This window comes from Notamacropus eugenii, chromosome 1 (genome assembly GCF_028372415.1).
Source record: "Notamacropus eugenii isolate mMacEug1 chromosome 1, mMacEug1.pri_v2, whole genome shotgun sequence".
Lineage (NCBI taxonomy): Eukaryota > Metazoa > Chordata > Mammalia > Diprotodontia > Macropodidae > Notamacropus > Notamacropus eugenii.
The window spans coordinates 553,532,752-553,548,461 of record NC_092872.1 but is presented as its reverse complement, the minus strand read 5'-3'; the positions used below and the strand labels follow the sequence as shown (position 1 = coordinate 553,548,461).

The 15,710-nt window shown below is 36.0% G+C and overlaps 1 protein-coding gene across 4 annotated transcripts in view; it reads left to right on the top strand.

Moving 5' to 3' along the window:
- RNF144A (ring finger protein 144A) overlaps nt 1-15,710 on the top strand; it is a 164,767-nt gene that overhangs the window by 87,469 nt on the left and 61,588 nt on the right. For all 4 annotated transcript variants that reach the window (XM_072634284.1, XM_072634287.1, XM_072634286.1 and 1 more), the window contains one exon: nt 1,178-1,323. In XM_072634284.1, the coding sequence (XP_072490385.1) occupies nt 1,178-1,323 (146 nt within the window). The remainder of the gene's footprint in view (nt 1-1,177; nt 1,324-15,710) is intronic.

Here is a 15,710-nt window from a genome sequence, read left to right as displayed (position 1 = left end):
ATATGGCCATAGTCCAGGAATTCATCACCCAGTGGCCAGGCAACTGGTGATGAGCCTCTTCCATTCCTAGTCTACTTTCCTAATACTCTGCTATTACCTCTGCTGAAAGCAGATGGCTGCTGCGTGGTACTGAAGGCCAGTTTGTATTTTCCTCATTGGTTTCTTTTGTTTCCATGGCTAGAGAATTCATCAACTAGTGGCCAGCCAACTGGTGATGAGCCTTTTCCATGTTTAGCTAGTTTGGTCCTCAGATAGCAGATACTGCCCATCCTTGGAATTGTACTCAAAACCTTTTGAGTTTAGTAGAATATGCTCTTCTTCCATAGAAGTTAAGAACCCAAAGTCACCTCCATGCCACAGTGAGGAATAGCACTTGCTCAGAGAATGCTGAATCTCCATGATGGTGGCAAACACTGTTATGAAGTATGCATGTCCCTATTTTATTCCTCAATTAATAATACAGGCAGCATAGCCTTAGTGGATAGAGAGCTGGAATACTTGGACTTTTACACATACTGGCTGTGTGACCCTAGGTGAGTCACTTAGCCTTTTAGTGCTCTAAACAAATCTCTAAGGCTTTAAGTTGCAGAAAAGTTGATGACCTACTTTGTTAGAGGGAGTTTCCTTGCCTGAGAGTTCCCTATTATCAAGGAAATTACAAATCCAATCCTTATTCCCTACCCTAATCAGAGTATCACTGAATAAAATGGTGTCTTTCAAGGATTGAAGTATGCTCTCAGCCTTTGCATAGGAGACCTTGTTGAGAAGAACTTTTAAGCCTGCATGCTGCTTTCCAGAGTCTGATACTTCAAAACAAAATTAACAAACTATAGGATTCTTATAGTCCATAGACCTTTCACTTGTGTTACTATGGCTGCTGGAGGAAATTTTAAAGGTCTATCTGTTCCTTTTTTCATATTTTTATTAAGAATTCCCTCCATAGATATTTTGAACTTTCCCATAAAGACTTTATAGGGCTGAGAAAGGAGTCATGAGTTGGTGCCTTCTCACTTGCCTCTATGACCCACTGAGGCACTGGAAGAGGAATTGTGTAGAGGCCAGAGTCACTTAGATTACATATAACTGCAACTGCTGATAAATATTTGCTTAGTGGTGGTGGTTGAACTTTGATTTGAAGGCCATTTGTGGTGCTGATCTTTCATTTCACTCATTTTAGGTTGCTCAGCGATGACTATGGCAAGATACAGGCCTACGTGGGACTTGGCGCTCGATCCCTTGGTGTCTTGTAAACTCTGTCTTGGGGAATATCCTTTGGAGCAGATGACAACAATAGCCCAGTGCCAATGCATCTTCTGTACCCTGGTTGGTTCTTTTGAAACATGTTTTAAAGTTATTTCAAGTAGATGACTGGGCTTTTCTTTGAAGACAGAAAGCCCTCCCCCCTTTAACACACACACGTGCACACATACAAATATGAAATTCCTGTTTGCTCATTTAATTCTATATTCATCTTTAGGAAATTTTCTCTGAAGACACTAGTGTTCCTAAGTTCAAACTTTTTAATTCATTACTGCTTATGATACCAAGGACATCACACAGAAAAAAATTCAAGTACAGTTTAAAAAACCTCAGTCAGACATGGGTTCATCTATTAAAAAAAATAAATTTCAGGACACTGATTGATAGCTCAATTTGACAGCTTATTTCTATTTGACTTATTTCTAAATTTAGTTAGTATCTCTAAATCTCAATTTGACTTATTTCTAAATTTAGTTCCGGGTTGGTATCTCTATAAAAACAAGGATACACATTTCAGTTGCTGAAGTTGTCATAGTCTCAGTGCCAGACCAGAGTGATTTTATCATGACATTATAGTGAAATTTCCATAGAATTTATCAAATCTTTGCATTTATGAAGGATTCACTCACTGGATCAGCTTTCTCTTACTTTAATGACATAAAGAGATTGCCTAGCAATTAGAAGTAGAATGGTCTGCTGTGGGAGGTAGTGGATCCTATTGGAGGCCTTCAAGTAGAGGCCAGAGGATCACATGGGGATGTTGGAGAGGGCCTACCTGTTCAGATAGGAGTTACATTAAATGACCTCTGATGGTTTTAACAGTCTCCAGTTCTTTTGTTGACTCCCACTCTTAAAGAGCTCTTTTTGTTTTTCTCTTGGAGAAAACAAAAACTCACGTTTAGCTAATCTTTTCTGTGTTTTCCTTCCCTGTTTGCTTCTTGGATATTATTTTAATCATATTTTTGTTGTATGATACAATAAGCCCTTTAAAAAGACAGAACCAAATGAAATAAAACATAAAATGATTTTTTTTTTCTGTATCTTTCAAGCCAGTGCATTTTGGTCTTATTTGTCCTTTTTTTTCCTCTTTTAGAATTAGTTTTAGTTAGTATGTTTGTTGATCTGGTTTTTCTGATTTTTACTCTGCAATACTTCTGAAACATCTCTTCATATTCATTAAAGGATTCTTACTTATTTTATGTCCCTATCATGTTCTATTGCTTTAAGGTACCACAATTTATTCACTTAATATCTAATTATTTGATTCTGCTTTCTTTACTATTGTGAATAGAGCAGATATATGTATACATATGCATATATAAACATATTACACATATATAATATATATGATGTGTGTGTGTGTATAAATATATTCTTGTGCAAAATAGTTCTTTTTTTTTTCCTAAAGATGTTTTTGGGATAGGGGCTTGGCAGTGGAATAACTAGGTGAAAAAATGTGCCTGGTCATATGACTCATTCATTGTATGTCATGTTGCTCTCCAAAAGGTTTATACAATTTAACAGTCCCAGTGTGTGAGTGCTTGTTTTCCTGACCTGCCAACAGTGAATTTTATTATTTTTTGCTATGTTTACAGTTCCAGTGGGTATAAAATGGTATCTTAAAGGGTGTTTTTTATCTATGATTTTGAGAGTGTTGAACATCCTTTTCAGTGTAACATATTTAGACATTAAATAGTCTATCCATTTACTTTAACCAGTCTTCATAATATGTTATTCAGTTAAGTGATTCCTTATAGATTTTGGATATCATAATTTTATCTGATGCATGTGTTTGTTTGTACATATACAAGTTGTAGTCCATATTTGTATTTTCATTAGTGTATAGAACTCTTAGTATGGAAACTCCCATCTATTGAGGCAAATCGGCAATCCTCCTATAACTTATTAGATAATTGTTTAGGATATTGGTCAAGTTACTTTTTGGGGTTTAAACAACCAGTATATAATAAAGTCAGGATTTGTACTCAAGGGACTATTCATGGAACATTGTATAAGTATCAGTTATTATTACTTCTATTGTTATTATTATAGTGGTACATGAATTACTTTGAACAAGCAGTAATTTTGATTTTATTTCATATTGTGATTACCGTGGTCATGCTTGTATACTTCTACTGATACCACTGGGATGACTCAGAATATTTTATCTTGACTACGTTAGGGGCAGCTGAATGGTGCATTGAATAGAGTACCCTGTCTGGAATCAAGAAGACTTGAGTTCAAATCCAACCATACATTTTCTAGCTGTGTGACCCTGAGCAAGTCACTTAACCTCTATTTGCTTCAGTTTTATCATCTGTAAAATGGGAATAATAGCAGCTACCTCTGAGGATTATTGTAAGGATCAAATGAAATCATAATTATAAAGTGCTAGCATAGTGTCTGGAACATAGTAAGTGCTATATAAGTGCTAGCTATTATTATTACTATTATTATTATTGTTATATAAAGTCATATTGAACTAGTTTCCCCTTAGTTCTCTCCATTGTCTTCTGAATTTCATGCCATAGGCTCATATTCCATTGTTTTCTTTCTTTCTCTCTTTCTTTCTCTTTCTCTCTCATTTTATGGTTTTTAAGACTGGGTATAACTCCAAGGAAGTATGCAAAAGTTATAGCTCTTTGAAGATGCACCATAATGACTCTTAGAGATATGGTACTGACTGTTGGTGGGGAGAAGTCAAGTGTTTCAAAGGTCACTCAAGCACACAATGAAAGAAGGTGCCACACCAAAATGTTAAGGAATTAGAGTCAAAAAAATTTTAATGCTGTGAAGTGACAAATTATTGCTGGAGAATAGCCTAATTAATCTTCAGACGCTAAGCAAAGACCTTTAGAGAGATCGCGTAGCTGGAAGGATTGTTATTGATTCCTCTATAGTACAATTTAAATTAGAAAAGCAATGAGTAGTCCAGACAAAACCAGCAATGGTTATATTGCTACGAAGAAAAATTGCTTATCATGGGCAAAGCAATACAAAAACTGGAGTACTGAAGACTATTAAAATGGAAAAAAAAGGAATTTTTATTGATGAACCACATTTTTATTCAAGCTTTCATACTAAAACCATTATCGGAAGAGAATCAGGTGAGCTCATAATATTTGAGCATCTTTATCAGATTGTAAAAGCATCCTTCCTTCAAAATGCTTGAGGATTAAAAAAAAAATCCAGTGAGCCTACAAATCCTCCTCCTATGGAGGAGATGATAAAATCAGATAAATATATTGAAATGTTTATGGAAAAGCATAATTGTTCAAAATTACAAAGATTCCTACATGGAGGAATACTGCGACAAGTGTGTCATGTATCATGAAAGATTAAGCATGCTGCTAGCTCTAGTCTTGACCGACACCAGCACCTCCCTCAGCCTCTTCTCTCTGATTGGAGGGCTGGAGGGTAGAGTGCCAAATTCCTTCCATTGCTTTCCTTTAGATAGGGCAGCCAAATACCTCCTGTGATGGTTCCCTTTCAGTGTCTTTACCCCCATTATATTTTAAGCTCCTTGAGGACAAGGACTGTTTTTCTTTTTATTAATTATATCCTCTGAAATATAGTAGGTGCTAAATAAATACTTATTGGATTGGCTTTATTTTATTTCTTAAAAAATATTTCTTCCCAAAGGAGAGACAACCATACTTAAATGGCCTGGGGAATTGCCTGATTTAAATGTCTTTGATATAATTCAGGCTGTATTTGGGAAAAAAACCAAGTGATTCATTTATTGTATATATTCCTCATGTCTAATATGATAAAATATGCTTTCATGATGATAAAGAATATATGTCAAAGTTTTTAACAGTACAAAATCATGCAAAACAAGAAATTACAGGAGAAAAAACAGTGCTTCTGAAAAGTATTTTAAGTTGGTAAATTTGTAAGTTAATTTGCAAATTATTGTACTACTACCATGTTTTCCCAACTGATATATTTACTGCATGCATACCAAGTTCCCCCCCCCCCCACTTTTTTTGGAAAGGGAGGAGGTAATTGGGGTTATGCAACTTGCCCAGCATCACGCAGCTAGTAAGTGTCTGAGGCTCCATTTGAACTCAGGTCCTCGCCACGGCTGGTGCTCTATCCATTGTACTACCTACCTGTCTCCTTTTTTTCTTCTAATGTTTTCATGTTTCACTTTTCCTTTACAAAGAACAACAAAATTTTTTGTTTTGTTTTTCTTATCTTACAAAGGACCTTTTGAGGAAGTATATTTGACTAGTTTAAGTGAAACTTCTCTTAAATCTGTAGTTTAGACATCAGAAAGCTGACCAATAAAAGTAAAGGCCTACATGTGTTGGTTAAAAAAATCAATTCCACAAGTACAGGATGGGGGGAAATGTATGATTAGGATTATGAAGCTACTGGAAACCAAACCAAATGAGGATCATTTGAAGGAACTGTGAATGTTTCATTTATGGAAGAGAAATCTTGGGGATATAGTTGCATTTAGCTCCTGAGAGCAGAATTGGGGACCATGAGGAAAAAGATTCAGAAGAGACAGATTTTGGATTGATATAAAGGCCATCATTTAATACAAGTATTCTCCAAATGATTTTCTGCGTTTTTGAGACATAGGGACCCTGCAGCCTCTGAAGAAGTATTGAAAATATCTATCACTCAGAGGATCACAAGCTAACTCAGGATGGGTGTGAGGAATCTGTAACACATTACAAACTAGGAGTTATAATGGAGAAATGGATTAAAAGATGTTATCATCAAAGAAATGTATTACTGAAAAAGAACCTGAACTTTTCATGTGGCGAGAGTGAGGAGTAATAGATACGTAGGCAATGAGCTCATCTAGGATCCTTTTTTGTGATGTCAAGAGAAAATAAGAGAGTCCTTGCTTATTGGATGGGTTCTTTGTCATAATACTTATAAAACAAAGACATGGGCAAGAATCCTATGTGATGGGCGTGGATGGGTTATGACCTCCATCTTGGAGGAAATTGTCAACTTGGTGAGATCTCAGGTTCGTTTGATTATTTGAATGTTCTAGCAGTTAGAGCTATAAACAAATGAAATGCTGCTGGTAGAGGGTAGTGAGTTTCCCATAACTAGAGAGTTTCAAGCAGAGATTTGATGATTGCTTCTAGGAGGTGTTTTGTAGTGAATTCCTGTTCAGCTGACCTCTAAATTAGGTGATCTTGGCTCTTCCTTCCAAATCTGAGATTCTGTATTTCCATGTTGCTTATTGATATGCAGGAAATAACCTTCTAACAACATTAAAGCCACAGTTAAAAACCTTCAACTCAGAGGAAAGGAAATCACTTGTGACATTTTCCTGAGTTGGGAGAGAGGTTTAGGAGTGGGACAGAAGTGAAGAAACTAGAGGGAAAAGGAAACACGCTATCATTCAATTAGAAAATCAGAATGAATTCATATATTTCTGGAGAAATGTGCCATCATGGTCAAGCATGTTGATATGGACTAAATAATTTCATGTAAAATTATATTTTTGTCCAAAAAGCACTTTCGACATTTGAAACTAACAGTTCATGGTTCTGTTTGCTGAATGTTTGTTTTATTTCCCTGTAACTAGCAAATCATACCCTGGGAACCTGTGGTTATGGTGGGGAGTGAAGGGGGAAGTACTCTTCAATATGTTTCTCACTTAATTCTCCTGAACTCTTAGCAAAAATCTTGGATTTTTTCCCCCTTCTATTTCTAGAGATTTCTTATAAAAAATAAGCTCTGTTAAGTCAGACCAACAGAATAGGTAAAGTCAGTTAATATGAAGACAGCAAAATATTCCTATTCCAGCAAGTGGTTTTCTTAAGCTTAACACTAAACAGTTTAAAATGAGGTTCATTCTTCAGAATATTTTTGGTGAATGCAAAATGTTGGCCAAAAATATTTGAACACGGTCTGTGAATCAGTGAAGTATAGAGAAGAGGAAGTATCTGAGAGTTGGCAAATAAGGTGGAGGGGGCATATATGCACATCCTGAGTGTCTCTGTTGTTTTTACTTATGCCCTATTACAGTGATTTGTAATCTTTCTGAGTAGGGGGGATCCTTTTTTAATATCAAAAAAGTTTTGTGGTTTGCCAGATTATGAGGGCAGCACCATCACACCAAAATGCAGAATCCATAGTAATTTTTCATCATAAATACTTTGAAAGTTCCTCTGTATTGAAGTTGTCACAGTATATGTTTAAAATAGTAGTACATGTAGCTATCCCAAAAGTCTTAGAGTATTCTTAAATTATTAAAGCTTACATGATAGCTTTTATATTATTAAAACTTGAGATTTCACTAAGAATTTTCAGACATCCTACAGATATATTTATGTTAGATATATAAGATGAGACAGGTGGGGTGGAGGTGGAGAGTGAGGGGAGGTGGGTCAGAGTGGATAAAGGAATATAGAAAACTTGGATTCAAGGATTGCTCCTGAAACTAAGGTTCTGTGACCAAGGTCAGGTCAGTTATCCTCTCAGTGAATCAAGAATCTTTGTAAAATGATCAGCTACAGATTTATATTATTTTGTTTCCATATAAGAATTTCTGGGTGAAGCCACAGTTGCAAAAAACAAGAAGTATGTGTGTAAGATAATATTAATTCAATTCTCACAAGCCCTTTAAAAAAATTCTTGTGGCTTTGTGATTCTTTTGGAAAAATTCTGTGGCTATCTCAGGGTGTGAGGACCGCTGGTGAAAAATCACTGGTATAGTATAAACAGCAATAGATTTGGAATCCAGAGGATTTCAGTTCAAATTCTGTTTATGACATCACTTGCCAGATACTTTGCAGAAAGTGACCTTAAACAAGATGCCTTAATCTCTCCATGCCTCAGTTCCCTTATCTATAAAATGGCAGGGTTGAACTAGGTAGGCTATAAGGTCCTTTCAAACTTGAATTCCTAGGTTCCTATGAGAGAACCTGATGATGAGTTTGTGACAAAGGGGGTTAAGTCAGGATTCCAAGGGTAGGGGAAGGAGCAGTAAAGGAGGGAGAGAAGATTGTACAAGTCCAACGGCTAATCACATACATGTATAGGACATACAGGCAGGTGCTAAAGTGAATTCATCTCAGTGCTTAGGAGAGGAAGAAGACCTCTAGGATTTTATTGATTGTAAACACAGTTTTAGCCAGTGATCCATTTGTAGCACCAACATGAGTTTCACAGCAACCATGAATATCCAAGTGCAATTCTGAATCATGAAATACAACAGACTCTTTCTTGGAAGACGGAACCAAAACATTTATTCAGACACCGGAAAGTCAAATCCATCATAGTAACAAAGGAATCTATGCACTACAACAATGCAGAAGGCGACACCATCCCCAAGCCCTTCCTGTTAGGCTTCCCACAAACCAACTCCCTTCAATAAATCATAAGCAAGTTCTCTCACTCATGCTACCCTGCTGCCTGCTTTCTCTCCCTCAGTTCTGACTGCTCTCTGACCAATTTCCTCTCAGCTCTTTTGTAACTCTACCCTTTCTGTTCCATGTGACTTGACTCATGGAACTCAGGCTTCCGTGTGACTTAAGCAGGTCACAGGTGTCTTTTAATGGATGGGAAAGATCTTCCCATTAAGAAGAAAAATTACATTAACAATAAGCAAAAATGCCTTACCAATATACCACTTCAGATGCCCAGAAACCTAAATTAAGCTTTAGACTATAGCAGTGGGAGCACTGTGTTTAGAACATAGACAATAATATCTCTGCTACTCCTTGGGCCCATGGCTAGGTCACACATTAAATCTTGTGTACAGATTTGGACACCAACACTTGGAGAGGAACAGTGACAAGTTGGAAGATTTCAGTAGAGGATAGATGGCAAAAGACCTGAAAACAGTTAAATGCAAAGAGCATTTAGAACTGGGAATATTTAGCAAAGAGGAAAGGAGAACTAGGGAGATCTAAGGGATATGATATAGTTTTAATAAATCACCTAATTTAACCTCTTTCTTTTTACAAATGATGAAATAGGGAAAGAGAGGCAAAGTGATTTTTCCATGGTCACTTAGCTAGTATATAACAAAGCCAGAAGTTAAATCCAAGTCTTCTGGTTCCAAATGAAGCATGTTTTCTCTATTGGAAGGTCTGTCTTGTGGGAGGAAGAGCATATTTACTCAGTACAGTGTTGAGGGCACCAGAATAGGGCTAAAGTCAGGAAGTGATAGGGAGATATTATCAGCACAAGAAGAACATGTGCATGTCCTTGTTCTGAGTTTCTGTACTGTTTATAGTTAGGGTTTATTGCACTAGTTCCAAACTTTTCTGAGTAGGGAAATCCCTCTTTAAAGTCAAAATTTTTTTGGCTTATCAAATGAAGTTGACAGCAGTATCAGACTAAAATAAATTCATAATTCATTTAAAATGTGAAACTTAGATAATATAAGACCCGCTAGGCTTCCTACTTTAGAGTTTCTTTTTAAAAGTTTTTTATTTATTTATTTGTTTTTAGTTTTCAACATCCGCTTCTATAAGATTTTGAGTTCTAAATTTCTCCCCCTCCTGAAGAAAGCATGCAATCTGATATAGGCTGTACATGTAAATCATATTAAATATATTTCCACATTAGTCATGTTCTAAAGAAGAGTTAGAACCAAAGGGAAAAACCACAAGAAAGAAGAAACAAAAACAAAAAGAAAGAAAATAGTATGCTTTGATCTGAATTCAGACACTATATTTCTTTTTTTTTTCTGGATGTAAATAGAATTTTCCATCATGAGTCTTTTGAAATTGTCTTAGAACTTTTTATTTTTAAGAAGAGTTAAGTCTATCAAACTTGGTCATCGTATAATGTTCCTGTTACTATGTACAATGTTCTGGTTCTGCTCACTTCACTCAGCATCAATTCGTGTAAGTCTTTCCAGGTTTTTCTGAAGTCTGCCTGCTCATCATTTATTATGGAACAATAGTATTCTATTACATTCATATACCACAACTTATTTAGCCATTCCCCAATTGATGGGCATCACCTCATTTTCCAATTGTTGATCACCACATAAAGAGTTGCTAGAAATATTTTTGTACCTGTAGGTCCTTTTCCCATATTTATAATCTTTTTGGGAAGTGGTATTGCAATTCCATGGATTCTTGTTAGAATGTCTGGAATACACTATCTCTTCAAATCTACCAGTTGAAACTCTTCTCTCCTATTAACAGATAGGGTAGTGTTATAGAAAGAATACTAGACATGGAGTCAGGAAACCAGAGTTCCAATACTGCTTGAATCACATAGTTCTTATTTACTTATAGACAAATCACTTAACCTCTCGTAATCCTAGTGTCCACATCTGTAAAATGGAGATATTTCAGGGAGATAGCACATGGGGTTATTGTGAAGAAAACACTTTGTTGCTTTCTATTCCTCCCCTCTCTAATTCATCTTCCACACAATGTCAACATCACTTTCCTAAGGTGCAAGTCAGACTATCAGTCCCCTCACAAAAAATTCTTTAATGGTTCCCTATTGAAAGTCAATAAAATACAAACTCCTTAATTAGTCTGGCAATTTAAACTCTCTACAATCTATCTTTAGCTCTCTTTAACCCCTTAATTTATTATATGTGCTATTATTATCACTGATTTTTAGATGAGGAAATGGAGCTAACAAGTGGTTAGTAACCATTAAGTGTCTGAGCATGATTCAGACTCAACTGTTCCTAACTCCAAGACCAGCACTTCAGACATTGCTCCATCTTGCTGCTGTTTGGGATCATCTCCAGATCATCATGAAATGCCATCACTGTTTGAAGTTCTGCATTTGGGTCATTATTTTCTCCTGCTTATGGAATTGCTATGCTTCAGAGAAGATGATGATAGAAATCTGGGATGACCTCATTAGTGGATAATAAAGCAGAAAGACCCACTTTTTGTGCCTATGCTGGGTGCTGAGGGTTCAAGATAAGTTTGACCATTCCTAATGACCCTTTTATCCCTCACCTTTGGGAATTCCTCCTACAATGTCCTTCTGTATTCTTCCAGCATGTTTAATTTGGACCTCTCTAAAACATCCTTCCTCTATGAAGCCTTCTTTGCATATGCTACCTTATAGTGATCATTCCCTCCCCTGAACTCCTAGCATTCAATTGATACATAATTTATGTTGCCCTATGACTCATTTAACAAAACTGAGAAACCTACTGTTTAGCAAATTGTGATGTGGCCTACAGAAGATGTATAGTTTAGTTTAGACATGATCCCTGTCCTCATGGAGTGTGCGATCTAATTGGAGGAGGGGAGTAATGCATGAATACAGATGACAGTAATGCAAAATATTTGATAAGTGAATCAGAGAGGTGCAAAGCAGTATTGAATTAAGGCCAAGGGGAAAGGTTGTTTCCAATAGGCACTGGCACCTGGGTGGGATTTTTAAAGGAAGATTAATAATTCAATAGGCTAAAGGAGTGGAGAGACAGCATCCACAATACCCCAGATCTCAGAGTTGGGAGGAACCTTGGAGTTGGTCATTAAGTCCAATTATACCTGAAAAAGGTATAATTCTTTTCCTTCTATCAAGCTAAAATTTTCTTCCATGCATCTTGAACCCATTGCTCTTCTGTTTGGCTCCCAGAGGCAGATCTAATAAGTCTAACCTCTCTTTCAAGAGATCAGTTTTTGAGATACTTGAAGAAGATTCTGGTAGTGGGATCACTGCCAACCAATAGACTTGGAGGTATGATAGTGCAGGGCACATTTAGAGAGGGGGAAGGGGGAAGCAGCAGGGGGCAGAGAGGACATAATTAGAGAACTATAATATGAAAGAAAAGTAGAAGGATAGGAAGTTTGTAATTCATGCCATAGGAAACCACTGATGACTCAGTGTATATGTGGTTAGTTGTCAGTTATAATCCCATTATTTCTACCTTACATGAAATAATATTATTTATGTGAGTAATATTTTTTACATGAGTAATATGTATTTACATAAGCAGAAATTACTAGTTTGGGAATCAAAGAAGTTGGTTTCAAATGCCTCAGTACCTATATAACCTTGGCCAAGTCAGTCACTTAACCTATTTAAGCCTCAGTTTCCTAATCTGTCAAATGTGAAAGTTTAACTAGGTCTTTGCTAATGATTGCTTTTAGATGCAAATCTGTGATCCCATCATTCTGTGAAAGGGTCAGTATTATACAAACAAATGTAACAAAACTAAAATTAAAAGGAAAATAATTAACTGGGAATTTTTTTTGCAGCAAGTTTCACTGATTATATATTTCCTATATAGATATCTAGATGTAGAGATAGAAAGGTCGATAGATAGATGAAATTGACTCAGATTTATAATAGTAAAAGCAGTTCCTCAATTAATAAATATAGTCTAAGGATAAGAACATGGCTTTCTCAAGAGAAGAAACTCAGGCCATCTATTGTCACATGAATAAATGTTCTAAATTTCTACTTATTAGAGAAATGCAAATTAAAACAATTCTGAGATTTCACTTTATACTATCAGTGTCAAAAATTTAAAAAGAAAATGATGTGTTGGATGGTCTGTAAAAAAGATAGTCACATTAATGCACAGACTGTTAGACCTATTAATGGGTTCAGTCATTCAGGAAAGCAATTTGGAATGATACATAAAGTTACTAAACAGTATGTGTCCTTTGACCCAGCTATAACGCTGCTAGGTCTCTATCCAAAATGGATCAAAGAAAGAGGAAAAGGTTCTATACATACAACAATATTTATATAACTCTTTTTTTGGTGGCAAAAACCTGGGAACTAGAAACTGATATATCTATCAATTGAAGAATGACTTAAAATGTTGTAGTATACGAATGTGATGAACCATTGTATTATAAGAAATGAGGGGGTGAATTATTCCAAAGAGACATGGACTTATGTGAATTGGTACAGGGTGAAGTGAGCAGAATCCAGAAAAGAATTTATACCATAACATCAATATTATAAAAATGAACTTAGAGAATTGTTTGTACAGTAACAACGCTATAAAAGCTGTAAGAACTATCTGATCATTAAAATGACCATTCTTGATTCCCAGAGGAAGAATCATGAAATATACTTTCTGTAACCGAGCAGTGAAAGATATAGGATGCAGATTGTGACACGTGTGTGTGTGTGTGTAGAGAGAGAGATTTTATATATATATTCGTTGAGACAATTATTTTCCTTTACCACATACATTTCCCCCATTGGAATGGAAGGAAAAGAAAAGAGATTACTTAAATTTAATTTAAAATTTAATTAATTTAATTTTAATTTAATTTAAAAAGAGGTTGGAAAGGTGTTATAGATCTAGAATGTTTCATATACTTTAAAATGAGGTCACCTTATTATATTAATTTAACATAATTATTTCATTTTGTTAAAATAGACCTCATGAAGTAGGTCTATTTTAACAATGTTTTTCATGTAAAAGCAAAATCTACTAATAAAACTTCCAAAAAAAAAAAAAAAGATTCAATGTCAGAGGGAAGAGTGGTGTTAGAGAGATGTGACAAGGCTAGCATGTGTTTTTAGCAGTGTTAAATATCAAATGAATTCTATTCAATTCCACACATAAATATGTAGAGTATCTCAAATGTATCTAATGCTGTGTGGAAGTCTGCCCTAAAAGCCATCATGCTCAACAGATATAAGAAATGAAACCTTAATGATCTCCCAGCTAATGATCAGACTAGCCTTAATGAAGCTTGGTAGATATCAATTTTAAAGTGTATGCCTGCCTTTCGACCTTCCATCCCCTTTCAGATTCCTGGAAATATTATCCCATTTAGCTAGTTTGTAGCCTAATGAGTTCATTGCATTATTCATGTGTTCCTTTTTCATGCAGTAGAAAAGCAAAACTTCCTGTTAAAATAGTTTGCTTTTAGATCCCAGAGTTGCAGAGCTAAGAAATTTTTTTTTAGTTCTTTACAATAACTGCAGTCTAAATACTTTTCCTCTTCCAATTGCTTCCCATGCATTCTGTATACAAAACCATCTCCAGATATGTCCTCTTAAGACATTTATCCCCCAGACACCATGAATTCCAAAGAGCTAGATGAGTTCTGCACAGTCAATGACCACAGCCAGCCTAGTTTATTGTCAGTCATGACTAGGAAAGCAAATCTCTTTTTTCCTTTTTTTATTTAGAAAAAGGGGAGTGTTTTAGAAAGAACTGAACTGGAGACCTGGCTTCAGTTTCCATCTCTGACACTTACTAGCTGTGTGACTTTGTATCAAGTCATTTAACCTCTCTGAGATTCTGTTTCCTTAGGGGTGAAATGAAAATAATACTTGTCCTACCTATCTTGCAAAAGGGTTGAGAGGAAGATGCTTTATAAATCTTATATGCATTGTGTATATGTGTATGGTGGTTTGGGGGTGGTGGTAATATAGGATGTGGAATGAGGAGAGAGGGAAGGCTCAGTCTTTCTCCTCCTCCTCCTATCCCACTCCCCCTTCTCCATCTCTTTCTCTTCCTTTCCTGTATTAATGAATGAGATCAAGAGATTGGTATAAAATAACATCTTTTCTAATTAAGATATTGGGCAGGAAACTAAGGCAATGACTGGGATCTAAGGGAACAGGACTTCTTGAGCAGAGCAGAAATCCACTTGCTAAAACAGAGACATGAGAGTACAGTGGGACTGCCAAGGAATAACAATTCCTTGTTATATATAGCTTTAGAGTTTATAAAATCCAGTTCTTATGCTATACTCATTCATGGTTCTAATATGAATATTTATAGACTTTTCCATGGGTTCCTAAGTTTTTAAGTTTCAGAGCTGGATTTGAACTTAGGTTTCTTAATTTTAATTTCTTTGCAGTTTCCACAGAACAGTGCCTCAGGACTGACTTTCTTAGTTCACTCTTTGTGTAGGGCTTTACTTCCAGGACTGAGTTAAATTCCTCTAGCTTTGGGGCCCAGAGAATTGTAAGGCCCCTGAGCAACACCATGAGGGATATGAACTTTGAGTAGGAGAGATCATTGTGAAGAACTGGGGGAGTAATTAGGTTGGTGTCCAGACCTTAGAAGAGAAACTTGAGCTGGGTCTTTGAGAAGGAGTAGGCTTCATCTACTGACAAAGGAAGAAAAGAGCCTTCTACGTAGGGGAAACCATGTCAACAAAGATTACCCTAGAATTTTCAGGGTACTCTAAATAGATGTCTCTGGCCAAAAGAAAGAGAGATTGTGCAGTCACTCTGGTAGGGTACCCTGGAGACCTTGGAGGACCTTTATATCCTGGCTTGTTTTTCATCCTTCATTTTCAGAGGACCAGTGATATCTTGGGTGATTATGCTGATTTAGCTCTTATGCTTCTTGACCTCTGAGTCTCAGTTTTCTCAAGGGAAAAATAAGGGATTGTAACCCTTACTTGCATTACTTATATGAAATTGTGAGGAAAATGCTTTGGATATTCTAAAGGGCTACGACGACATAAATGGTAATGATGATGTTGGAAAGACCAAATTTTCTCTGGGGAGAAAAATGTTGATATTTTCTCATTTTTGTTAAAGCAGAC